The sequence below is a fragment of the Dipodomys ordii genome, unplaced genomic scaffold (assembly GCF_000151885.1).
Source record: "Dipodomys ordii isolate 6190 unplaced genomic scaffold, Dord_2.0 Scaffold15, whole genome shotgun sequence".
NCBI lineage: Eukaryota > Metazoa > Chordata > Mammalia > Rodentia > Heteromyidae > Dipodomys > Dipodomys ordii.
Window position 1 is genome coordinate 1,473,849 of NW_012267231.1, and position 27,135 is coordinate 1,500,983.

At 52.7% G+C, this 27,135-nt stretch overlaps 1 protein-coding gene across 1 annotated transcript in view; it reads right to left on the minus strand.

Moving 5' to 3' along the window:
- Znf592 (zinc finger protein 592) overlaps positions 1–18,384 on the minus strand; it is a 20,471-nt gene extending 2,087 nt beyond the window's left edge. The window contains exons 1-5 of the mRNA XM_013011861.1: positions 18,072–18,384; positions 12,054–14,226; positions 5,107–5,285; positions 232–408; positions 9–153 (exon numbers count right to left, since the gene is read on the minus strand). Of these exons, the coding sequence (XP_012867315.1) occupies positions 9–153; positions 232–408; positions 5,107–5,285; positions 12,054–14,207 (2,655 nt within the window). The 5' untranslated portion in view covers positions 14,208–14,226; positions 18,072–18,384. The remainder of the gene's footprint in view (positions 1–8; positions 154–231; positions 409–5,106; positions 5,286–12,053; positions 14,227–18,071) is intronic.
- Between the last annotated feature and the right edge of the window lie 8,751 nt (positions 18,385–27,135).

The window sequence follows — 27,135 nt, forward strand, 5'->3', positions numbered from 1 at the left end:
TGCTGCACCAGCTCGGGCTTCTGCGGGAACAGCAGTGGGCACTCGGGGCACTTGAACACACTGGTCTGCGTGGCGCTGATGTTCTGGTAGAAGTGCTGCTGAATGTGCCTCTTCTTGTTGAAGATCATCTCACAAGAGCACTTGTAGATGAGCCTGGCGAGACAGGGCCCAGTCAGAACAGCAGTCCCTCCACGCCCCACTCTGGCAGGGGCGCCCTGCCCTCGCACTCACTGGGAGGGCCTGTGGGGCTGGGCTGGGTGCTGGGCGGCGCTGTGGTCCGCAGTGCTGCTGGCCGTCTTGAAGGCCATGGGGCAGAACGCACACTTGTGGAAGACCTGGCAGTGTCGCTCCTGGATGTGGCTCTTCAGCAAGGCCAAGGTCAGGTGGACAACCCCACAGTGGATGCACCTGGGCGGGAGACAGGGACGTTAGAGGTGGGGGGGTTAAGGGGGGCCCCGGCACTGGGGCTTCCCCAGAGCACCCTGCCCTGTTGTGCCTGGAGGCGAGGTGAGGAGAAAGCCCAGCCCAACCTGGCGGCCAGGGTGCCCTTCTGCCAGTCAGAGTGCAGAGAGGCCGGGAAATGCCAGGAAAGAGGCCTAAGTCCAGGCAGGATCCCAGAAGGCCACGGGCTGGGGCTGGGGCGGCCGCCAACCGTCGGGAATGCGGGCGGGCGGGCGCAACAGTGTCCCACAGGGTGGGACCCAGTGTGGGAGGTCAGTGCGGCTGCTCAGTTTCACATTCCAGGGGCCCAGTAGTCACGGGCCAGCGCCACGCTCGCCACAGGACGGTGCCATCTCTTCTCCATTCCAGAATCCTGACCACTCTTCCCTCTTCCTTTTTGAGAAGGTGCTTGGGGTGAGGTTCAAAGAGTCGCCACTGCACACAATTAGCAAGGAGTAGTTAAGAATGAGGGCTGCTAGCAATGGATTCTGAGGAGCACTCACAGGAGACGGACACATGCTTGGATGACACATTTTTCTAGGGCTGGCATGTGCTGTAACCACACCTATGAGGGGAGGCAGGTTCAAGCTAAGCCCAGGAAAAAAGTGAGGCCTCATCTTACCCAGCAGGCCAAGCACAGAGTTGTACATATGTGATCCCAGTCCTAGGGAGGCACAGGTAAGAAGATAATGGTCTTGAAAGACCCTACATAGCTGGGTGCTGGTGGCTCACACCTGTCATCCTAGCTACTCAGGAGGCTGAGATCTGAGGATCGCGGTTCAAAGCCAGCCCGCGCAGGAGAGACCGTGAGACTCCTATCTCCAATAAACCACCACCAGAAAACCGGAAGTGGCACTGTAGCTCAAGTGGTAGAGCACTTGCCTTGAGCTGAAGAGCTGAGGGACAGCACCCAGGCCCAGAGTTCAAGCCCTATGACTGACAAAAAAAAAAAAAAGACCCTACATAATAAAGCAAGAACAAAAAACCCCAGCTAGGGACATGGCTCAAGTGGTAGAGTGCCTGTCAAGCAAGTACAAGACCCTAGGTTCAAAGCCTAGTATCATTAAAAAATTCACAATATCTCTGGGCTGGGGAGGTGGCTCAGTGGTAGAGTGCTTGCCTTGCATGCATGAGGCCCTGGGTTCGATTCCTCAGCATCATATAAGCAAAAAGAAAAAAGCCGGAAGTGGTGCTGTGGCTCAAGTGGTAGAGCGCTAGCCTTGAGCTGAAGAGCTGAGGGACAGCGCCCAGGCCCACGACCGCACCCAAAAAAAATCATATTAAAAAAATTCACAGTATCTCTAAACAAGCTACTTATTTTCTCAATATTTCTAAACAAGCTACTTACTTCTAGTCCTGCTGAATAAAGTAGTGAAATCTGAGGAGGAAAAAAATCAACATATTTCTAAATACATCCAGTGCCAGGTAGACGCGCTCTAGGGAAAGCAGCTCCCCCCTCCCCGTCACATGACCCACTGGCACACTTTCTCTCCTGGCTGTATTTGTCCAGTTTGACTAAATTCCTGCTACTGAGGATTCATCCATTCATTTCTCTAGCAGCTGACCCTTTGGAAATCTTACCGAGAACAGAGGTAAGAACAGAAGTAAGAAAACACATGTAGCTGGGTGCTGGTGGCTCACGCCTGTAATCCTAGCTACTCAGGAGGCTGAGATTTGAGAATCAAGATTAAAAGCCAGCCTGGACAGGAAAGTCTGTGAAACTCTTATCTCCAATGAACCACCAGAAAGCCAGAAGTGGCTCAAGTGGTAGATCACTAGACTTGAGGTGAAGAGCTAAGGGACAGCGCCCAGACCCAGAGTTCAGGTCCTATGACCAACAACAACAACAATAAAAAATAAATAAAGGTGTCTCCTTGTCTGTGTCTGTGTCTTTGTGTCCTTATGAGAGCACCCACACTCTGCTAGAGTGTGCCCCTGCCCTTCTGTTTGTCTGCTTTTTTGTCTGTCTATTTTCCTTGCTTGTTTACTCAATAAAGCTCTGCCAAGTTTTCTTACAAAAAAATAAATAAATAAATAAAAATCAAGTAATTTGGTACTGGGGGAAAGCAAAGGAAGGGACGACATTGTCCAAAAGAGAAATTTACGTATTACCTAGACTGCGAAACACCCTTCTGTATAACACCTTTTTTTTGCCAGTCCTGGGGCTTGAACTCAGGGCCTGGATGCTGTCCCTGAGCTTCTTTTGCTCAAGGCTAGCGCTTTACTACTTGAGCCACAGCACCACTTCTGGCTTTTTCTGTGTATGTGGTACTGAGGAATAAAACCCTGGGCTTCATGCATGCTAGGCAAGCATTCTACCACTAAGTCACATTCCTAACCCTGTATATACTTTAATTATAACAACAGAATTATATTTTAAAAATTTGGTATACTCTTTAGTATGGCTCAGTGAGATTAACACAGGTGTCTCTTTAGAATTCACCAAACATTAGCTTCAAAAGAATAGGAAGAAGTATTTACCATTCAAAATTTAACAAGGAACTTATTAGGTTATTATTATTATCCAGAATAGATATTTTTTAAACTCTCACAACTCATTAAGATGTCAAATGAACCAGCTTGTAAAATGGGCTAAGGACCTGCATAGACAAATCTCCAAGGAAGAGACACAGCAGTTGGTGTTCAATACCTCTACCATCAGAAAAAAGGGGGTAGTAAAGTGAGAAAGGGCAGGAAGAGGAGGGGAGGGGAAGGAAGGAAGAGGAGGGGAGTTAGAGGAAACTGTCAATCTGTCCAATGTTTACACCAAGTCTGAAACCTGTACTCCCCACTGAGCCTTCCTGGTCAGGAAATCTTCATGCTGCTAATTCCTAAACCCTTTCAAATCTAGCTTCTCTCGGGCCCCATGGTGGAGCCTTCTCGGAGGCAGCCTCCAGTGCGAATCAGCTTCTCAACCACCCAGGTCACAGGTCTCTCTCCAGGTGCTTACAGTCTGTGGCTTCGGCCTTCCTTTGGTCCGGGGACACAGGGCGTTCTAGGGCTGGGCCAGCAGCTCCCGGCCGGCTGCTCACCCCCAGCCCAGGCTGCCTGACAGGCGTCCAACAACTGCTTACTCCGTCAGCTCAGCTCAGCTCAGCTCATGATGCTTGCTGTCTCCCTTCCTGCACCCTTGCCAATATGCTCTCCTCTTTCTTCTGCCGGTAAATCCCGGCTTGCTTAGAAAGCCTTCCTCACTAGTCCAATACAGTGAGTCCTATGAGTTGACTGAAGCACCCCCTCCTTGAAGTTGAGAGCTTGTTGTTGTTGTTAATTTTATTTTATTTTTTTTTGTTTTTTTTTTTTGGTCCGGTTATGGGGCCTGAACTCTGGGCCTGAACACTGTCCCTCAGCTCCTCAGCTCAAGGCTAGTGCCCTACCACTTGAGCCACAGCGCCACTTCCGGCTTTTTTCTTATGTGGTGCTAAGGAATCGAACCCAGGGCCTCAGGCATGCAAGGCAAGCGCTCTACCACTGAGCCAACTTCCCAGCCCTGTTGTTGTTAATTTTAGAGACAAAGGCTCCTTACACTGCCTAGGCTGTCCTTAACCCTCTGTTCTTCCTGCCTCAGCCTACCCTGTGTAGGAATTACAAAGCATGCGTCTAGCCGGGCGCTGGTGGCTCACGCCTGTAATCCCAGCTACTCAGGAGGCTGAGATCTGAGGATCACAGTGGGAAGCCAAGCAGAAGAATTAAACAGTAAAAAGTTGGACACGGAAGCATGCCAGGAGAAGTAGTACCAGCCTCCACTGCAAAAGGTAAGCAAGAGCATGAGGCCCTCAGTGAAGGCCGTGTCAGCTCACACATGCACACGCGCATACACATGCACGCACACACACGCACATGCGCACACGCACACACACATACACACACGCACATACACACACACACTTGGTAGAATATTCGTTCCATTCTTCTCCCCCCGGTTCACACTGCACAGGGTTTGTTGGCACTGGGTCTATTTATACCACCCAAATTTTTTTGTTGTTGTTTATTGGAGATAAGAGTCGGCTTTTCTGCCGGGCGCTGGTGGCTCACGCCCGTAATCCTAGCTACTCAGGAGGCTGAGATCTGAGGATCACGGTTCAAAGCTAGCCCCGGCAGGAAAGACCATGAGACTCCTATCTCCAATAAACCACCAGAAAACCGGAAGTGGTGCTGTAGCTCAAGTGGTAGAGCGCTCGCCTTGAGCTGAAGAGCTGAGGGACAGCGCCCAGGTCCAGAGTTCAAGCCCCACGACTGACAAAAAGAAAAAAAAGAGTCGGCTTTTCCTTCCCAGGCTGGCTTTGAACTGTGATTCTCAGATCTCAGCCTACTGAGTAGCTAGGACGACAGGCGTGAGCACCAGTGCCTGGCTCTATACCACCCAAATTCTTGTCCCATGGGTTGGGACCAAACCTCAACTTGTCCCAGTGGTTCAGACCTGTGACCCCAGCAACTGACATGGCCGCACCACAGTCCGAGATTGGCTAGGGCAATGTTAGCATGAGGCTCTATGTGAAAACCCAAAAAGCACAAAGCTCAAGTGGCAGAGCCCCTGCCTCGCAAGCTCAAGGAGGCCCCGAGCTCAAATTAAAGCAAAACTAAACAAAAAAGGTCAAGCACAAATGTTAAGTTCCAGCCTGGGGAAAGGACCAGGCGCCAGGGCCGTGGCCGGGCAGCACCCACCTGTAGCCCACCTTGCGGGCGTAGTGCAGACAGTTCTCCTTCACATGGGTCTGGAAGTAGGCAGAGCGGCAGAGGACCCCGCACTCCGGGCAACAGTAGGGAGACTTGTGCGCGTGGACCCGCTGGTGGGCACAGAAACTGCACTGGTTGGGCAGCAGCATCTGGCACACTTGGCAGGTCTAGGGAAGACATCGAGAAAGCAGGTGATGTGGGTGGCAGGTGCGGGGGGGGGGGTTGTCCCTCCCAGCATCGCTGGTGCTACCGCCGGTCCTCATTACGAGGGCTTACACGGGCACTCTGTACGTGCCGCCTCGTGAGGCCTAGGCCTTTCCTGGGCCACCACACGGCCGGGGCCGAACGACCCCACCTGCCTCCTAGAGAGCCAGAAGAGCACACTGCTCCCACAGCGCAGTCCCCACTGAGCAACTGCGTGCCTGGGTCACAGGAGAGCCTGGGGGAGAGCTCTGCTCCCAAGAGCGCGGCGTGAGGAGGCGGTGGTTCAGCTACAGTCCCAGCCCTTGAGAGGCTGAGGCAGGAGGGTTGCAAGTTCAAGACTAGCCTGGACAACATGAGCTGTGGCGGGGAGGCAAGGAAAGAGGAAGGCAGGGTGGCTCTACTTTAAAAGCAAGGCCCGGGGCTGGGAAGGTGGCTCAGTGGTAGAGCGCTCGCCTTGTATGCATGAGCCTGGGTTCGATTCCTCAGCACCACATAAGCAGAACAAGCCAGAAGTGGCGCTGGGGCTCAAGTGGTAGAGCTCAGCTGCAGAGCTGAGGGACAGCGCCCAGGCCCAGAGTTCAGGCCCCGTGACTGACCAAAAAAAAAAGTGAGGCCCACTACAAATGTATCATTGTCCATTGCTCTCTTTAAAAGTCTTTTTCCAAGCTCACATCTGTAAGCCTAGCTACTAGGGAAGCTAAGTTTGGAGGATTATGGTTCAAAGCCAGCTCAGACAGGAAAAGTCCCTAAGACTATAGGCTCTAATTAACAAAAAGCTAGAAGTGGAGCTATGGCTCAAGTAGTAAGAGTACCAGTACTGAGAAGAAAAAAAAAAGATAAAAGCTAAGGGACAGCGCCCCAGGCCCAGAGTTCAAGCCCCACGACTAACAAACAAACAAAGGATTCGTCAACACAAAGATTCACCGACACACTTGTGTCTACACTAGATTATTCAGACCAGCTAGGACATGGAAGAAAGGCAAGCCACCCATAGACGAACGGCCCACCAAAAGGTAGGCTATATATGGACACACATGCACGCACATGTATACACACACACACACACACTTGGTTTGTTTGGGTATTTTTTTTTCCTGTCAGTATAGGGGCTTGAACTCTGGGCCTGGGTGCTATCCTTAAGCCTCTTTGTGCTCAAGGCCAGAGCTCTACCACTTGAGCCATGGCACCACTTCCTGCTTTTTCTGAGTAGTTTATGGCAATAAGAGTCTCAGACTTGCCGGGCGCTGGTGGCTCACGCCTGTAATCCTAGCTACCCAGGAGGCTGAGATCTGAGGATCGTGGTTCAAAGCCAGCCCGGGCAGGAGAGACCGTGAGACTCCTATCTCCAATAAACCACCAGAAAACCGGAAGTGGCGCTGTAGCTCAAGTGGTAGAGTGCTCGCCTTGAGCTGAAGAGCTGAGGGACAGAGCCCAGGCCCAAAGTTCAAGCCCCACAACCGACAAAAAAAAAAAGAGTCTCAGACTTTCCTGCCCAGGCTGGCTTCCAACCACAATCCTCAGGGCCCAGCCTTCTGAGTAGCTAGGATAATAAGTATGAGCCACCAGCACCCAGCTCTGCGCTCTTTTGCTCAAGGGACTAGCACTCTACCACTTTAAGCCACAGCACCACTTCTGGTTTTCTTATGGTTCACTGGAGATTCAAACTGCGACCCTCAGATCTCAGCCTACTGAGCAGCTAGGATGACAGCCGTGAGCCACCGATGTCTGGCTGGGAATTTTTTAAGGCAGGGTGCCCCTATGGAGCAAAGTTGTTTTCAATTCCAGGTCCTTCTAGTGCCGGAATTATAGGTGTTACCTGTAACTACACCTGGCTGTCTTCTAAAAGAAGGAAATTCTGACATATCTATTACCTGGGTAGACGAGGACCTATTCAGTGAAGCATTCACAAAAGAACCCCACCCCTGAGACACCTACAGCAGTCATTCAAGAGACAGAAATACATCCGGGCTTGGGTTGGGGTAGAGAGAAAAATGGGGAATTGCATCTAGTTAGGGCACAGGTTTTATTTTTTATTTATTTTTAATCGGTCCTGGGGCTTGAACTCTGGGCCTGGGCGCTGTTCCTCAGCTCTTCAGCTCAAGGTGAGTGTTCTACCACTTGAGCCACAGCACCACTTCTGGTTTTCTAGTGGTTTATTGGAGGTAATAGTCTCATGGAGTTTCCGGCCTGGGCTGGCTTTGAACTGTGATCCTCAGATCTCAGCCTCCTGAGTAGCTAGGATGACAGGTGTGAGCCACCGGCGCCCAGCTCACAAGGTTTTATTTTTGACAACTGAAAGCATTCTGGAGATTTGGTTATACAGCACTGAACATAATTGAGAGGAAAGGAAAGGAAAACCTAAAAATGAAACTGTATCTGTGCCTTTTGCCACAATGTTAAAAATATTAATAGCAGAGGATCTCTTAAAGACCACTAGATGGGCAGGGATCAACTGGCTACTTCATTAAAGGGAACCAATTACCCCATTTCACAACAGCCACTCTATTCAGAGAAGCCTCAAGACTTACTGAAAGAGGGAAAGCTATTTTATACAGAATCCCAGCTTCTATGTGAGAAAAACACACCTTGCAGCTCCTAATAAAATTAGACTCAATCAGTGATGACTGATGATTCTAAATCATTAGTTAAAACATGGGCGCTGTGGCTAATACAGCTCACATGGGTTGCCATGGACGCTCAGGCTGTAGGGGTCGGGTCCTAGGCCCCAATTTCAACAGAACAAGCTGAGTGGGTGAACACAGTCCAGGCCACTGGGGCAGAGACCTACTGTGCTCTGCTCATAGCAAAAAGGCTGAACATGGGCTCAATCAGCAGATCACCTGTGGGGGGGGAGGGAGAGGGGTAGAGGGAGAGAAGGAAAAAGGGAGAGAGGGAGAGAGGGGAGAGGGAGGGGAGGGAGAGGGAGAAAGGAAGAGAGGAAGAGGGGGAGGGGGAGGGGAGAAGGGAGGGGGAGGGGGAGATAGGCAGCTTTATAATGAAGAGGTCTGAATTACCACACTACTCGGGTCACCAGCATGAGAAGTCAGTCCCGCAGACACTTAAGTGTCTCTTGTAGTGGTGAAGTAGGAGGAATACCACAGCCTCCTGTCCTCATCAAAGCAGGATCTGAACTGAATTGGGTTTTTATTGCTAGGTTATAGTCTACAGACAAAACAAAGAGTAAAAAATAAAGAGTAAAGGGAAAAAATTACTAATACCAGCAATCAGTCACACCCAGACTAGTTCTAGAAAATTCTTGGGACACGTGATCCAGTATCTTCAAAGTGTGAAATGGGAAATACAACAGACACACCATGTGGTCCCAGGCCTGGGGGGCGGAGTCAGAGGCAGAGTGCTCCCCTGTGGTGACTGCCCAGCACAGCCACAAAGCAACACAACACAACAAGCAGTGTTGGTAATCAAGAGGTGTTGGTATCAAGAGGCCTTGACCCAGAGGATGGGCCAGACAAGCCTGAGCATTTCTTTCTAAAACAGCCAGCAAAAATCCAAGCTGGAGGGGCTGGGAAGGTGGCTCAGTGGTAGAGCGCTTGCCTTGCATGCATGAGGTCCTGGGTTCCATTCCTCAGCACCACATAAATAGAAAAGGCCAGAGTGGCACTGTAGCTCAAGTGGTAGAGCGCTCGCCTTGAGCTGAAGCGCTGAGGGACAGCGCCCAGGCCCAGAGTTCAAGCCCCACGACCGAAAAAAAAAAAAAAAAGAAAAAAGAAGCTGGCGCCGGTGGCTCACGCCTGTCATCCCAGCTGCTGATGAGACTCTCATCTCCAATTAACACCCAAAAGCCAGAAGGAGAGCTGTGGCTCAGGTGGAAGGGCGCTAGTCTTGAGCAAAAGCTCAGGCCCTCCAGGGTGGGCACGGCGGCCGGGCTGTCTGCCCGCCGGGAACACACCTCCCTGCAGGGGCGAAGGGCCTGGCGGCCCGTGCAGTGTCTTTTCTTTCCGGACCTCTTTCATAACTATATCGTCACCACAAGTGATAAAGTTAATAACAATTCTTCAGTGTTACCAAATGCAGGTCCACATTCAAATTTCCCCAATTACGTAAAAAAAAAAAATCTTTGAGTTGAACCTTTTTCCTTTCCTTTTCTTTTTTGTTGGTCGTGAGGCTTGAACTCAAGGCCTGGACGTTATCCCTGAGCTTTTTCTGCTCAACGCTAGCGCTCTACCACTTGAGCCACAGTGCCACTTGTGGTTTTCTGGTGTTTTATTGGAGATAAGAGTCTCACGGACTTTCCTGCCAGGGCTGGCTTTGAACTGTGATCCTCAGATCTCAGCCCCCTGAGTAGCTAGGATGACGGGTGTGATCCACCGGCCTGAAGCCTGGGCACTGCCAGGGAGCGCAGGGTACCAGCGCAGGCCTGTTCTTGGTCCAGAGCGCCAGCTCCCTTCCTTGGGACTGGGAAGTCACGCCAAGCGGCGGATTTTGCATCTGACAGCCTGGGTGCTCTGGTCCGGCTCCCCAGGGGAGAGGTGGGAGAGGGGCCCGGCCTGGAGCCCTGCACCCTGACCTCCACTGCGCCCTGGGAGGATGGGTGAGGAGCAATATGGAAAAACCCCTGCTGAAGGCACTCATCCCAGCACTGGGGACTAGGAGTCCTGGCCAGACTGGGGAAGGACCGGCTGACTCTGCAGAGGAGGGGACAGGAGAGGCCACAAAGAACGCCATGGGGGTCTGACTGCAGAGGCCCCACAGGCAGGCCAGGCCCCGCCCCTCCCAGCTCCAGCCATGGGCGCCCCCCCACCTAACCCTGCTTCAGCCCCAACTTAGGCTGTTTGCCTGGTGACCAAGGACCTTGGCTAAGTCACTATGAGCCATGGGAGGCAGGGGTGCTCCTCACACCCCCCTCCCGCGCCCCCGCCCGCAGACGCCCCAGCGGCTCCAGAGCCCATATGCTGCTCAGCTTCCACCCAGGCCTCTGCTGGGCCGGCTGGGTGGGTTTGTGAGGAGAATCTTCTGTCCTCTTTGTTCTGGGGCTTGAACTCCAAGGCTCACTCTTTAAATGGCTGGTGCTGTACCACGTGAGCCAGACCTCCACTCTTGGCATTTCGGTGATTAATTAGAGATAAGAGTGTCAAGGATTTGTGTACCTGAGATGGCTTTTGACCTTAGTTCTCAGATCTCAGCTTCCAGAGTAGACAAGCTTAAAGGCTTATGCCACCAGTATCTGACATTATTATTATTATTATCCAACCCAGTGCCTGGATGCTTTCCCTGAGCTTTTTTTCTCCCTCTCAAAGCTAGCACTCTATCTCTAGAACCACAACTCCACTTCTGGCTTTTTTGGTAGTTAACTGGTGGTAAGAGTCTCCTGTGTTTTCCTGCCTGGGCTGGCTTCAAACTGCAATCCTCAGATTTCAGCCTCCTGAGTAGCTAGGATGACAGCTGCAAGCCACCAGCACCCCAGCATTATTATTAAACAAAGTCTCATTATGTAGCTCAGGCTGGCCTAGAACTTGTAGTCTGCTAGCCGCTGTCTCTTGACTATTGAGATTACAGGAATACATAGCCACACCTGGCTGGAGGCCTCTTTCTTGATGGGACCAATTAATGCAGAGAGCCGCTAACACAGAGGACACCAAAGGGCATTCTCAGCTCCCGGAAGATTCTTAAAAACAAAACACAACAAAAACAAAACAAAACACCCCCATCAAGTTGGGTGCTGGGAGGCTCACCCCTGTCATCTTAGGACATTCAGGAGGCCGAGATCAGAGGACCGTAGTTCAAAGTTAGCCTGGGCAGAAAAGTCTGAGAGATTCCATCTCCAATTAACCAGCAAAATGCTGGGCTTGAAGCACAGCTCAAGTGGTAGAGTGCCAATGTGAGCAAGCAAGAGCAGGTCTTGAATTCCAGCCTTGGCCTCAGCACAAAAACACAAAACAGATCTTAAGCACAAGAACAAGCAGATAAGCCAACTGCCTTCCTGAAGTGTTGTAAACATGGATGCAGGGGAAGGGTCTGGAAACTTCTGCTACAAGGCCCACATATCCGTCCACCACCCTCCTTCTAGCTCGGCCCTGCCTCTGCCTGGTGAGGCGCTCCAAAGGGAGCGTGTATCTACGAGAAGGCACAGGGACCTTGTGAAGACACAGTTCTGAGACAGAGGCAAGGGGACAGTAACTCACCTCCCTCTGCCCCCACGCAGAAACCATGAAGACCCCTTCCGAGACCAGAAGGAGACCATGCAAGAAAGGCCCACAACCCCTCACAGCCACTGGAGGCGGAGTCGAGGAAAACTCGGCATGTCCAAAATATACTTGCTGATCATTTCTCTTTTTCTTTCTTTGCCAGTCCTGGGCTTGAACTCAGGGCCTGGGCATGGTCCCTGGGTTTCTTTTGCTCAAGGCTAGCACTCTACCACTTGAGCCATGGCACCACTTCTGGCTTTTTCTGTGTATGTGGTACTGAGGAATCGAACTCAGGGCTTCATGCATGCTAGGCAAGCGCTCTGCCTCTGAGCCACCTCAGACGGAGGTCTCACTAGGTAGCTCAGGGTGGCCTCAAATGGACGATCCTCCTGCCTTAGCCTCCAACATGCTGGGATTACAGGCATGCACACCACACTTGGCTCGACTTGCTATAACTTCACACTATGGCCAGGGCGTGCTTTCTGAGTCTCCTAGCACTCCTCCACTGCTCCCATGTTGAGAGCTGCCCCTCACCCCCCTGCTGGACATCAGCCTCATCCTGACAGCACCACTGGATGGGCTGCTTACCAGACCCTCTGTCTCGCTGGCTACCCTCTGGAAGTGCGTGGCCAGCACCATGTAGTCTCTCATCTGCTTGTGGCACTCGGGACACTTGGTTCCATATCGGATGAGCCGCACGGGGTCAGGGTAGAGGGGCAAGGCCGGGACTGGAGGGGCAGCGCCGCCCGAGGAGGAGCCTGGCTTGGGGGAGGCCGGGGCGGTGGCGGTGTTCAGGGGGGCGGGCACAAACATCTGGTCGGCAGCGATGGGCTTGACCAGCAGCTGCGAGCACTGCATGACGAGGCCCCTGCCCTTGTGGTCGCGGGCATGCCGGAGCAGGCTGCACTTGTTGAAGAAGAGCAGCGTCTTGGAGCAGAGTGTGCACAGCACCTCGATGTGGACGCTGCGCCGGGCGTAGTGCAGGCCCAGGCTCTTCTCTAAGGCGAAGGCGTCCCCACACTCCAGGCAGCAGTAGCCGCTGGCCGGCACGTGGATCCTGCTGTCTGCGGGCGGGCTGAGGTTTGGCGCGTAGAGGGGCACGGGGTTAGAGCTGTGGAGCACCTTGTTGAAGACCTCCACAATCAGGGGTGCGGCCTTCCGCACCTGGTGGACCAGGGGCACAGACATGTGGGGGGGCTGCGGCTGGCCCCGCCCCTGGGCGGAGGACTTGGCCGTCACTGAGGCAGCCACGCTGTGGGGAACCAGGTTCAGGTTGGCCAGGTGCACGGCCTTGGGCAGCAGGTGGGCCGGGGCCGGGGCCGTGGGCTGTAGGGCGGTGCTCTGCTGCGTCTTGCCTGCCTGCGGGCCAGGGACTGCCCCCTTTGGGACCCGAGGCCCAGAGCTCTCATCCCCTTCACTGTCCCCCCGGGGGTTCCCTGAGCTCGTGCCTGCCTCCGGTGGCCCCTCCACAGGCTGGGGGAGGCCCTCATCCCCAGGCACCTTGCTAGAAGCCTCCGCAGGGGCACCCCCCACAGGGGACCCAGCGGGGGACTTGCTCGGGTCATCTGGATTGGGCAAGACCCTGGTGACGGTCCGTTTGATTTCCCCTGAGGACGTCTTGATGGTCTTGATCCTGACTTTGGGGATGGCGGGTGGGGAGCCCCGGCTGCTGCTGTCGGAGCAGGTGCTGCGGGGACTGGCGCTGCGCGGGCTGTCCAATGGCTTCACGCTCTTCCTTGTGGCCTCCAGAGGGCTCCGGGGACTCTTTGGTGACTTGGGCACTTTGGGGGCCTCTCTGGCAGGCCCCGGGGGGTCCTGTGCGTGACCAGGGTGGTCCTCCCTGGCGACGCCGGACACCCGCTTCGCCTGCAGGGCCACCAGGGCAGCCACGCAGGAGGACAGCTTGGAGTGCGCGGGCTTAAGGCGCTGCCGGGGGGGCGCGGAGGCGCAGGCACTGAGCGCGGGGGCCCGCTGCGCAGGGGGCCCTTCAATACTGCTGGGGCCGCCGAACCCCAAGGCTTCCCCTAGAAACTGGCCAGAGGCCAGCTCCTTGTGAGGCTCCGCGGCCTTCTGCACCCCCTGCCCTGGCTCCTGCCGGCCATCCGAGGGCAGGGGCTCCGGCTTTGGCTCTCTCTTACAAAAGTGGTCGAACATGTGCAGCTCGGGCACTGGAAACTTAGCCAGAGCCTCGAGGACCGGGCCCCCCACGGCTCCGCACCCAGGGGGTGGGGGGAAGTAACTGTCAGCTGCGTGCTTGGACTTGATCACAAAGCCATGCTCTTTGATGGGGTCCTCGGGCTCCGGGCTGGAGATGGGGCTGAACTGGCTGAAGGTTGGCAGCGGCTCTGACTTGGGAAGCTCCAGCTTGCCAGGGAAGCTCCGGGTGCTGTCTCCATTCACGAAAGGGGAGTCGAACTTCCCGCCGTGGTGGGGCTCCGGGGGTGGCGCTGGGCCCCGGAACCCGTTGGGCAGGAGGCTGGGCGCCATGTGGTCTTTCTCCGCTTCTAGTGACTCCTGGCGGCTCGTGTTCTTGACGATGACACTCACGGCTGGGGCGTCCGGCGCGGCCCCTGCATGCGACAAGGCCGCACTGTCATCTGCGCACAGGCCCGCGGGCTTCAGGGGGCCCTCCCTCTCCTCGCCGGGGGTCTGGATGGCCTCCTTGGCGTCCAGGCTGGTGGGGTCCGGGATGTCGAAGGCAGCCAGAAGGTCATCGAAGTCGGGAGTTTTCATGTCCCCCATGTCTGGATGCTGGCTAGGGCTAGGAAAGAAGGGGACAATGTGAGTGACCCCAGAGCGCAGATCCACGGCCACCACGCCCACGCCCACCAGCCACATGGAACCCCTCACGCGGGCATCTCCTCGGGCGCCCATGCTGCAGGGAAGAGAGGAGAGGAGCAGCTACGCACAGTGACAAGCCCGCTGCCAGCTCTTACAGCCTTTTGGAAGGGCAGCGCGGGCTGGCTGCTGGGCCAGGGGCGAGGGCGCCCCTCTCACATGCTACGTTCAGGGGCATCAGGGGCGTGGGTGCCACGCAGTGGCGGCGCATGCCAGAAGCCCACCACTCAGCCTCCTTCTTAGAAAGCTGACTCACAGACACGCGCGTGCTCTTCTCATCCCCGAGTACCAGGCCGCAACAGCAGAGCTGATCCAAAATACAACAGAAGCGAAGGGGACCTTGGCTCAAGGGGCGCAGTGCCTGCCTAGCAAGCCCAAGGCCCAGAGGTCCAGCTTCAGTACCAACGTGAGTAGATCAATAAAAATGGCACTGGAGAAACAGAACAAAATGGCACGAACTCTTCCTCCCTGCAGGACACTTCTGATTCTCACAGGAGACCTGACTTTACACCACACCCAGGTATCCACACCCAGGTATCTTTTTCTCTACTCAGCAAGTGCACGCTTAATTCCCTAACTTGGGCTGTTTAAAGGACAGAGCTCTCTGGCTCTCTGCGTCTGAAGTGAGAGCAAATTTCACCTACAAGAGAAGTAGTGGAGCCCCTAGGGGCAAAGACAACTCCAGACTGGCAAGTTGGTACGACAAGGCCCTTTCTTCAGAGAAATTTCTTTTTTTTTTTTTTTTTGGTCAGTCATGGGGCTTGAACTCTGGGCCTCAGCGCTGTCCCTCAGCTCTTCAGCTCAAGGCTAGCACTCTATCACTTGAGCTACAGCGCCACTTCCGGTTTTCTGGTGGTTTATTGGAGATGAGTTTCACGTATTTTCCTGCCCGGGCTGGCTTTGAACCGCCATCCTCAGATCACAGCCTCCTGAGTAGCTAGGGTTACTGGTGTGAGCCACCAGCGCCCAGCCCTTCAGAGAAGTTTCTATTCAGGAAAGATCTAGAAGCTTTTTAAAGGGTTACTACCAGTTCCCATTGTTTGTTAAGAGGATCTATGAATTCATCTAGGAAACTTTAGCAAATATTGAAGTGAGCACATTAGCGGGGCATGAGGAACAGATATGATTTTAATTTTGGAAGGGGGTCACCAGGCCTACTAGAAGTGAGAGGAAAGAAACAGGACTTCTGGTTATAGCAGAATTTTCACTGCCAAAACTGCACCCCAAAGACTCAGCAACTACATTTCGTAGGACTTGAGTGGTGGTGCATGCACTGTCTCTGTGCGTACATGAACGTCTCGGTGGTGTCACTGCAGAGAACGAGGAACAGTGAGGTTCTTAACCAGGCAAGTGTGTCCCCGGTACTGAGGCTTGAGCTCAGGGCCTCATGCTCTTACTCAGATCTTTTGTTCACAACTTGTGCTCTACTACCTGAAACACACCTCTACTTCTGCTTTCTGCTGGTTAATTGAAGAGAGGTCTCAGGAATTTGTATGCCTGAATTGGTTTCAAACCACAATGCTCAGATGTCAGCCTCCTGAGAAGCTAGGATGACAGGTGTGAGCCACCAGCACCCGGCCATGAAAAAGAGTCACATACTCAAAATCACTCAGAGGAATAAAGCTGAGCTGTAAGCTTTATGAAGAGGCTTATCTGTCATTCGTCACTACCTTCCCCATTAGGTACTCAAGGAATATTTGTGGAAGCAATAAAATAAAATCTTCATGTTTGCAAAAGGCATTAAAGCTGTTCCAAAGTGAGGTTGGAAATTAAAACACAAGTTCTTAAGAGTCTGTATAAACAGGGAAATTACAGCAAATGACCACCAGTGAAAGCAACTGTGAAGGAACATTTAGGGAGAATTCTAATTATACTTTAAAAATAACATGTTCTAAGCTAGCCGTTCAATAAGCCAGGCTGGTTTCACTCCAAAAGGCCCCAAAGACATCGAAGCAAACTCAGACTTGCGGTCCTGCCCTCATTTTAGACCCACTATGCCGGGGCTGCATGGTTTCACTTCCTCGAACCTAGCAAAGGCATCCCCAAAGCACACGCTGCCCTAAGAAATGAGACTGAGGTCCTAAGCAGGGCGAGGTGTTCATGCTCATCCAAGGGGGCCTCAGGTACCGCACGCCCGTACTCACAGAGCTCTGCTCACCGTACCCACGAGGAGGAGCAACCAGGTACTGGTAGGGCAAGTAGATGGTAAAATGTGGACGTCTGAATAAATGGAATATTATTGGCCTTAAAAGGGAAGGGTGGGGCTGAGCGCCCGTGGCTTGCACCTATCATTGTAGCTCCCCGAGAAGCTGAGATCTGAGGACTGCAGCCCAGAGCCAGCCCAGGCAAGAAAGTGTGAGAGTCTTATTTCCAGTTAATTAGCAAAAAGCTGGAAGTAGAAGCTCAGAGAACACTTGGGCCCTAAGTTCACACCCTAGGACAAGCGCCCACGTGCACGCGCGTGCATGTACACGTACACACACACACACACACACACACACACACACACACAAAGGGAAGGGGGCTGGGGATATAGCTCAGTGGTAGAGCCCTTGCCTAGCATGTGTGAAGCCCAGGTTCAAGCTATCTACCCCCCAAAAAGGAAATCTGACATGTAACACACTGCACGGAAGAGCCTTGAAAATATTATACTACGTGACCCAGCATCATAAGCCAGACTCAAAAGACAAAAATTGAATGGCTCCACTTGTGACCCTCTAAGAGAAAGCAAATCCATTGTCAGAAAGTGGAGAGGCAGCTGCCAGGGCTGTGGGAAGACTGGACAGGGTTTCAGGGAGTGAGGAACAGGTTCTGAAATGGGTGGCGGGGAGAACAAAGAGACAAATGGCACATGGTCTCCCTGATATGTGGATGCTAAAGCCAAAATGCAAGAAGATATGACAAATTAAACAGGCCTCAAGAAACAAAGGACAGTTACCCACTTTGGCATATCATTGCTAAATGACTCCCTGGTCTTGACCATATAAATGGTAGATATATGCACGCAATGGAAGGAAGCCAGAAGGAGGAACAGAATAAGTGGGAAACAGAACAACACACAACAAAGGGGCCCATCATAGAAGAAAAAGAACTAAGCAACCCAAAGACAGCGATGGGAAGGGAGGAATGAGAGGGAAGAGGGCACAGCCCACACTAAGCAAAGGAAAGAAATGTAATCATCACCTGATGTGGGAGAAATAATTTGTATTGTCAAAGCTCATAGAATTCAAAAACTTTATAGGTCATGATAATACAATTTGCCTTGTGAAGGTTAAAATGTGTTTGTGACTTTAACTAAGTATCATTATTCCACAATACTGTGAAGCATGTGAAATTTATGTAATCACCTAATCTCAATTTAAAGAAAAAGAGAGAGAAGGGATGGGTTGGAGGGATGGTGGCAATGTTGTCAGATGCCCTGTTCTCATACACTGTTTTGTAGAACGGGAGCTTCTTTGTACAACTACTTAAAGATATAATTTAAAAATGTTTTTTTTTTTTTTAAAGAAAGCAGGGGCTGGGAAGGTGGCTGAGTGGTAGAGCGCTTGCCTTGCATGCATGAGGCCCTGGGTTCAATTCCTCAGCACCACATAAGCAGAAAAAAAAAAGAAAAGAAAGCGAGGCTGCAGGGAGGGCTGCAGCCGCGAACGTGCTCAGGGCCCAGGAGCCACCCCTTTAGGGAGCTGCATTCATTTACCAACAGAACCAAAGGAAACCCAAGGAAGGGAGAAGCATTTGTAGGGGAGACCAGTCAGCCTGGCTCCATACCTCGGGCGGCTCTCAGAGCAAGGGCGTGGCGAGAGGCCCCAGGAGTGGGAGGGGGACTAGGCACCTGGTCTGGAGTCCACACACCACCTGTGGAGAGAAGAAAACAAATGCTGCTTAAGCAAACTTACAGGTAAGTGTCAATGCCTGGAAAGGGAGTCTAAGAAAACTTAATCTCTAGCGTGGTGCCTGACAATTCCCGCACCAGCAGGGAGCCGGACGCAGCCAGCAGGCGTTTCTGTGCTGCCCTGGTTTACCCAGCAGCCAGAACTGTGTCTCTTGGGCCCTGTCTCCCCTTGATGGATACTTGCTAGGAGTGTGGCCTCGGCGGGGGCTCTCTGGGACGGAGCGGCGAGGCCTCTGGCCCCAGGGGCTGGAGGGCAGGGGTGGAATGCAGGCATAAGACTCACCCTGGCAGGCGGGGCTGCTCTTCTGTGAGCAGGGCACAGGCAGGTCAGGAGGCTGCGGGACATGGGGCTGGGGTGCGGCTCGGCGTGTGCCAGGCCTGGGCTCCGCCCCCAGGACCGCCAGAACAGAAGGGCTCTGGGAGCGTCACTATGCTCTTCTCCCAAGTGGCACTCAGTCCATCCTGGGTGTTAGAAAAATGTTCCCTAGAGGAAACCCTGGCACCTCAGACTCTAGACAATAACCATGGCCCATGGAAGAAAAGCCTCCTTAAGACATTTCAGGTCTGGAAGCAAACCCTTTCCTAATTGCTTACAGCGGGTAAAGGCCTGAGGACAAAGTTCATCTCACAACTGTCAAGTTCACAGAGCACCAGCTAGGGCTGGGCCAGAACAAGTTTTTCAGAACTGACTGAAGATTAGAGATCCCTGTTGGCCCAGGTGCACAAGAGCTCTGCAGGACTTTCAACACCAATGGACACTCTGGTGAGGAGTGGTGGACTCAAGGTGATCTCAGCACCAGGGAAGATGAAGCCGGAGGATGCAGGGCAGCTGGATCACAGAGGACAGACAACCCAGTCTCAAGACAACAGCAAGATTCTAATTAGAAAACAGTGGTACTCAGTAGGCACTAAGTTGAGAATGAACTATAACTTTGAGAGGGATGGGAGGGAAAAAACTGGGAGAGAGCAAGGGAAGGAGTGACTGTCCAGAAAGAAATGTACCCATTACCCAACTTATGAACTGGTAACTGTACATCTCCTTTATAACTTAAAAGGGGGAGGTGCGGCCGGGCGCTGGTGGCTCACGCCTGTCATCCCAGCTACTCAGGAGGCTGAGATCTGAGGATCGCGGTTCAAAGCCAGCCCGGGCAGGAGAGACCGTGAGACTCCTATCTCCAATAAACCACCAGAAAACCGGAAGTGGTGCTGTAGCTCAAGTGGTGGAGTGCTCGCCTTGAGCTAAAGAGCTGAGGGACAGCGCCCAGGCCCAGAGTTCAAGCCCCACAACCGACAAAAAAAAATAAATAAATAAAAGGGGGAGGTGGGGGATGGGGATGTGGCTCAGTGGTAGAGTGCCTGCCTAGCATGCATGAAGCCCTGGGTTCAGTTCCTCAGTACCACATACACAAAACAAGCCAGATGTGGCGCTGTGGCTCAAGTAGTAGAGTGCTAGCCTTGAGCAAAAGAAGCTCAGGGACAGCACCCAGGTCCTGAGTTCAAGCCCCAGGACTGACCAAAAAAAAAAAAAAAACAAGTGAAAAAACAGGTTATGCTGGATGCCGATGGCTCATGCCTGTAATCCTAGCTACTCAGGAGGCTGAGATCTGAGGATCACTGTTGAAAGCCATCCCAGGCAGGAAAGATTGTGAGACTCCTATCTCCAATAAACTACCAGAAAACAGGAAGTGGCGCTGTGGCTCAAGTGGTAGAGCGCTTGCCTGGAGCTGAAGAGCTAAAGGACAGTGCCCAGGCCCAGAGTTCAAGCCGCATGACTGACCAAAAAATAAAAACAGGTTATGAGAGATGAAGTGATTTTTTTTTCCTAAGTCATATGAAATGGAAAGTTGTTTTTGCTGCTTGTAAGATACAGACTTTTTATTGATTGATTGATTGATTGCCAGTCCTGGTGCTTGATGAACTTGGGGCCTGGGCACTGTCCCTGGGCTTATTTTGTTCAAGGTTAGCACTGTATCATTTGAGCCACAGCACCATTCTGGCCTTTTCTGTGTATGTAGTACTGAGGAATGGAACCCAGGGCTTCATGCATGCTAGGCGATCACTCTACCGCTGAGCTACATTCTCAGCCCTTATTATTTTTAACTGACAAAATTATATTTATGTACACTTCTGTGTATCATGTAAAAAATATATACATGTATGTATGTGCAGTATTCATCACACATTTACTATCTTTAAGGACCTGAGACTCACAGCCTAAATGAAGTATTAGTGATATAGCTTTTACCACCTTAGCCAGTTTGCTTCAGGACAAAAGGCCTAACAAAGCAAGACAGAAATGGGGTCCCTCCTCTGCAAGTCCCAAAGCTCTGCCTAGCTGTGTTTCTGGACCCCAGAGCGCCTGGCCTGCGGCAGGCTGACAAGACATGCAGAGGCCTCAGGCGGGTGTCTCTGCCCCGAGCTGCGGCAATGCTCTCAGCTGCAGACAGGGAGCTGCCAAGAGCCGCTGCATGTGAGCAGCGTGCGCGGAGCCACACTGGCCCCCGCTCCGGCGTGCCCAGGGCAGTGTGGAGAAAAGGTCCTTCTGTCAAGGATGGGAGGCCCTGAGCCCCTCAGGAGTGCAGGGGAGGCTGGCATGTGGTCTCAGGTTTTAGCACCAAGCCCTCGGGCGTGGCTCACTCGGCCGCTGGAAGATGAGTGCTTTCTTTAGGAGCATTTCTAAAATTAAAAAAAAAAAAAAAAGCACCTAACTCAGGCAGGCAGGATGGCCCGTGCTATGACCCGGGGCTTGAGAGGCTGAGGCAGGAGGGGCTAGAGCCTGAAGCCAGCCTAGGCAATACAAGACTGGCTCTCAGAACCCACCAACCAAGCCATGAAGCAGCCACCCAACCAAACTGTGCACCCTCAGTACCACAGCTGCACGCTGGTTGGAGGAGCTGCCTAACACCCCTGGGAAGGGGTCGGGGTGGGGATGGGGGGCGGGGCTGGGCCGCACAGAGGGCTCCTCTTCTAACAGTGACCAGTTCTAGCATCATGCCTGGTTTTGAAGGACACAGTTCTGTACAGTCTGGCTTTTTGCTTTAGGACCTTCAATGTTTGTCTCCATGCTGACTGAAACATAAAAAAGCCTTTACAACATTAAAATGGTAGGAGAAAGCAAAAAGAACCAAGTAAAATCCTCACAGACCCCATAACTCAGAGGAAAGGTGATCTTACTGAGAACCCGGCCCCGGAGCCAGCCTGTCTATTCTGTTAGACCTGATGGACCACTCCTGCGGCCTCAGCCTGAGCTGTGGGATGTACTTTTGTTTTTGCCAGTCCTGAGTCTTGAACTCAGGGCCTGGGCACTGTCTCTGAACTTCTTTTGCTCAAGGCTAGCGCTCTACCCCTTGAGCCACAGCACCACTTCTGGCTTTTTCTGTTTATGTGGTGCTGAGGAATCAAACCCAGGGCTTTATGCATGTGAGGCAAGCACTCTACCACTGAGCCACCTTCCCAGCCCCACCATTTAATTTACCTCTTGATAGGCCACCTTCAACATCGGAAATGGAGATGGTAGGGACTTAAAGACAACTCTAGCTTGGTGGCACCAAACTTGGATCCATAGAATGGGTGCGAGATGACATGTCAGCACACATTCCCCTGCCATCAAAAACAAGCTTCTCGAATGTGGCCAGCTCCTGTCCAGGGTGTGGACATCACACCTGTCTGCAGAGCAACCAGACACCCACAGACGGCACAGCAGGACCTCGCAGCACTCCTATTCAGGAAGTTCATTTGTTAAAAAAGAAAGAAACAAACATAAATAAAATAGTTAAAACCAGTGTTTGCGTAGGAGATAAAAGTCTAACACAAACACCAGGAGGGCTGGGTCTGCAGCCCTACACCTGGGGGTGGCCCTCAGGCCACAAACAACAACATAACACAAGATGCCAGGAGTAGCTGTAGGCTCAGGATTTATTAGCAAGTTTGGTTTCCTCTGTATATCATCTGCATTTCCTAGGTTTTCTACCTGTATATGTATCCCCTGTGTATCTTTAGAGTTTTAAAAGGAATAACCAGCAACTGGTCCGTTCATTTTCACTGAAGGCTCTGCTCCTCCCATGGCTCAGAAGCAGGAAGCAGCAGCACAGAGTGTGGCAAAGCTCCTGCACAGAGTGTGGGCAAAGCTCCTGCACAGAGTGTGGGCAAAGCTCCTGTACAGAGTGTGGGCAAAGCTCCTGTACAGAGTGTGGGCAAAGCTCCTGCACAGAGTGTGGGCAAAGCTCCTGGGGCCAGCAGGGACGCTCGCTCGCTCGCTCGCTCGCTGGAGGATCAGGCAGGGGACATGAATTACTTTAGTTTTTGTTTCCAAACAGAATGGAAGTAAAGACTAAATCACTCTTCCTTCAAACGCAACTGCAAGACCCCTCCAATCTCCATACTTCATAGATCTCAGCTCCTAGACAACTTGCAACACATCTGCTTTTTTTTTTTGGTCAGTTGTGGGGCTTGAACTCTGGGCTTGGGCGCTCTCCCTCAGCTCTTCAGCTCAAGGCAAGCGCCCTACCACTTAAGCTACAGCGCCACTTCCAGTTTTCTGGTGGCTTATTAGAGATAAGAGTCTCACAGACTTTCCTGCCCGGGCTGGCTTTGAACCGCGATCCTCAGATCTCAGCCTCCTGAGTAGCTAGGATTACAGGCGTGAGCCACCGGCACCTGGCTAATGCAGCTGCTTTGCCACAGCCCAGACACCAAACTACCCATGCCCCACGGCCTGCACAGCCTTCCACAATACTTCCTTCTTAGTAAAGCTATGTCCTCGGGCTGGGAAGGTGGCTCAGTGGTAGAGCGCTTGCCTTGTATGCATGAGGCCCTGGTTTGATTCCTCAGTATCACATAAGCAAAAAGAAAGAAAGCCGGAAGTGGTGCTGAGGCTCAAGTGGTAGAGCACTAGCCTTGAGCTAAAGAGCTGAGGGACAGCGCCCAGGCCAGAGTTCAGGCCCCACAAGCAGACCCCCCCCCAAAAAAAGCTCTGCCCTCTTCTTTAAACTCACAAGCTAAAGATCCCACCCAGCAGATAGAGAATCACCTTTCCCATCCATCAATACTGTTAGTGACTACATTGAAGGGTTGCTGGAGAAAAGATTCCTTGTTAAGGGAAATATATATATTTTTTGGTTGGTCCTGAGGCCTGAACTCTGGCCTTGGCGCTGTCCCTCAGCTCTTCAGCTCAGTGCTTCTACCACTAAAGCCATAGTGCCACTTCCAGCTTTTTCTGCTTATGTGGTGCTGAGGAATCGAACCCAGCGCCTCAAGCATGCGAGGCAAGCACTCTACCACTGAGCCACCTTCCCAACCTGGACTTTTTTTTTTTTTTTTTGACGGTCATGGAGCCTGAACTCTGGGCCTGGGCGCTGTCCCTCAGCTCTTCAGCTCAAGGTGAGTGTTCTACCACTTGAACCACAGCGCCACTTCTGGCTTTTTCTGTTTATGTGGTGCTGAGGAATTGAACCCAGGGTCTCATGCTTGCAAGGCAAGCACTCTACCACTGAGCTACCTTCCCAGCCCCTGGAAATATTAATTTTTACGAAGCTTGAGAAAAACAAACAGAAATTGAAACAAGTGATTTTGGTATTGGTCCCAGCCCAGGCCAGAAAGGCCGTGAGGCTGTTCAGAGGACATCCTGCAGGTCCATCCCTTGCAGTCAGTTAAAACGCTGAGTCTATTCACCGTCTTAGTCCACTTCCTGAGCCAGTCTCCCTGAAGCCAATCAGCTGACGGCCTGCAAAACTGAATTTCTGGTCTCAGATCCTGAGGTAGAGCAATCCACAGAAACCGTGCGGTCCGGATGACACCACTGCAGCGTGTCTGCCTCTCTGCGCCTACCTCCCCATGGCCTGCAGAACAAAATCTGACCCTGGGTGCTCGAGGGCCCGCCCAACAGCACTTCAAGGTTCTAAGTTCAAATTCAAGTATTAAAATCAAACTCCTTGGCCTGGCGCAGGTGGCTCACACCTGTCATCCTAGCTACTCAAGAGGCTGAGATCTGAGGATCGGGGTTCAAAGCCAGCCTGGGCAGGAAGTCCGTGAGACTATTTCCAATAAAAACCATTAGAAAACTGGAAGTGGTGCTGTGGCTCAAGTGGTAGAGTGCGTGCCTTGAGCTGAAGAGCACGGGGACAGGGCCCGAGCCCAGAGTTCAAGCCCCACAACCGACCAAAAAATAAAAGTAAAAAAAAATAAACTCAAACTCCTCAATCGTCCTTGGTGGCCCCAGGCCTTCCGGCCTCGCTCCCAGACCGCGGCCCCTCACAGCTCCATTCCTGCACGTGCATGGTCCCCGCCTAACATGCCTCATTCAAGTCTTACTTGCCTGCAAAACTTCACTCAAAAGCTACCTTCTCCCCCAGCTCTCCCGTCTTCCTCAGCATCTCATCCTCACTGCTGAACAGCTAGCTCTGTAGCCAGAAGTATAGAAGGGAATGGCAACTAATCACTGGAGCTGGTCCTTTGAAATACCTGGCCTCGGGGGCTAGGCCGGTGGCTCGGTGGTAGAGTGCCTGTCTAGCTAGCATGTGTGAAGCCCTGGGTTTGATTCCTCGGTACCACATACACAGAAAAAGCCAGAAGTGGTGCTGTAGGCTCAAGTGGTAGAGCGCTAGCCTTGAGCCACAGAAGCTGAGGGACAGCGCCCAGGCCCTGAGTTCAGGCCCCAGTACTGGAAAACAACAACAACAACAAAAACCTGATCTCTCCTGGGTACTGTAGCCCCTAGAGGAAAGGAACTCATTTTATTCACAAGTTCTAGCACCATATTGGAGCCTGGAATGAAAAATCAGTGTTGAGTAATTCTCCATATGGAGCACTGCACAAAGTTGCTGAGAAAAAGACAAGCCAAACGGTTCCGAACCTGAACCGTGCCTGCCTTCCTCCTTATCCAAATGACTGGTCGCATGGCCGAAAGGCAGCACGAAGGTTTACAGCCTCAAATTAGGAGCAGGACAGCAGAGGCTCACCCCTGTATTCCTAGCTCAGGGACTGAGACCTGGAGAAGGGAGCTTCCAAGCCAGGCAGGAAATTAGCCAGCAGAAAATGGTACGGTACCAGCCATGAACAAACTTGAGGGCTTGAGTTCAAGCCCCATACCAACACAGAAGTAAATTACAGCAACTAACATTTGAACTACACTGTTGACAAGGATCAGTTTGGTCCACGCAAAAAGGCTATGAGGTGCCGGGCGCCGGTGGCTCACACCTGTCATCCTAGCTACTAAAGGAGGCTGAGATGTGAGGATTGAGGTTCAAAGCCAGCCCAGGCAGGAAAGTCCATGAGACTTTTACCTCCAATGAACCACCAGAAAACCGTAAGTAGCGCTGTGGCTCAAGTGGTAGAGCGCTAGCCTTGAGCTGAAGAGCTGAGGGACAGCGCCCAGGCCCAGAGTTCAAGCCCCAAGACCAACAACAAAAAAGGCTATGAGCTAAGTACTTTTCTCCCTGTTCAGATGAGGGAACTGAGGCAGAAGGCTAATAAGCAAATTTGTGTACCTGACTCCAGAGCCAGCGAGCTGGGTTTGAATCCAGGCTGCTACAAATGTGACTGGCCAAGCCACCACCACCCCTGGGCTTGCTTCCTTGTAGGAGGCCGATGAAAACCGGATTCTCCCACAGCCCGCAGAGGACTGCGTTGTAAATACAAGACTGCACAAATCACTGAAATAGGCTCCTGGCCCGCAGACACTCCTGAAGAGCCCAGAAGAGCCCAGGAGGGCAGCTTCGGCCGCCCAGGCCTCCCTTCACAGCAGGAAGTCAGGCCATGCAGCCCAGGAGGCCTGGCCCCATCTCCTAGCACTTTCCCTGGAGGAGAGCAGACCTTTAAAATGTAAATATTCCTAATTACAGTCGAATTCAGCCTGCACTTCAGAGGCAGGAGGCCAGGCCCCTAGGCCACGGACCGACAGACCCAGCACCTTGCCACACATCCCCTCCAGCCCCCTGCATTCTTTCACTTCCTCCAACTGGCCAGGCTCTGAGCCGGTCCACACAGGGTTAACTCACCCTCCTCCCGCTGGGGCCTGCACGTCACTTCCTCCGGGAAGCCTTCCTGTGCCCCTGCTCCCCGCCTGTCTCTCCTCTCTTCATCTTTCTCTTCTTTCAGCACAGTTTGAAATTATTAGCTTACCACTTCCTTCAAAAGTTTGATTCGCCCGGGCTGAGACTGTCCGGGCTCAGAGCACATTCTCCGCCCGTGTGGCCCCAGGTGAAGCCCTCTTTGCTAAAATAAAACACGGGGCGCCACTGGCTCCTGCCTGACATCCTAGCTACTCGGGAGGCTGAGATCTGAGGGTCTTGGTATGAGGCCAGGCTGGGCAGAAAAGTCTGAGACTCTACCTCCAATGTACTAGCAAAAAGTTGGAAGTAGGGGTGTGGCTCAAATGGTAACGACTTGAGAGAGAAAGGGGCAGCTCCCAGGCCCTGAGTTCCAGCCCCGGTACTAGCGTGTGTGCTGCATGCGCACTGAGGACGCTTCCACAAGAACTCCTCTCCAAACTACTCTAGTGTAAACTTGCCACTGGCTCAGCGGAACATGGCAGTCCATGCCTGTAACCCCAGCCCAGCACTCAGGAGGCTAAGGCAGGCCAGCCTGGTATACAGACGGACAGACGGACAGACAGACGCACCTATGTCACACATAGATAACTGTGTGAGATACACACACATACAAAACCATCCACCCTTGTACACCCAGTTCTCCCCGCTTTTCTCCTGAGCATTTAGCACTGTATTTCTGGCACACATTTCACGTGCACTTCACCGGAGGCATCCCTGCCTCGCACGGATCCGGTGACAAGTAGGCGCTGGCTGGGGCTCAACCCCGGGGCCTTTACCCGCGAATTCACGCACACTTAGCTCTGCCAATAAGCGCTCGGTCACACGCCGGGCCGGGCGCTGAGGAGCCGCCTGCAGTCCCGGCGGTGGAGGAGGCCCGGCCTCCGCGGGCGCG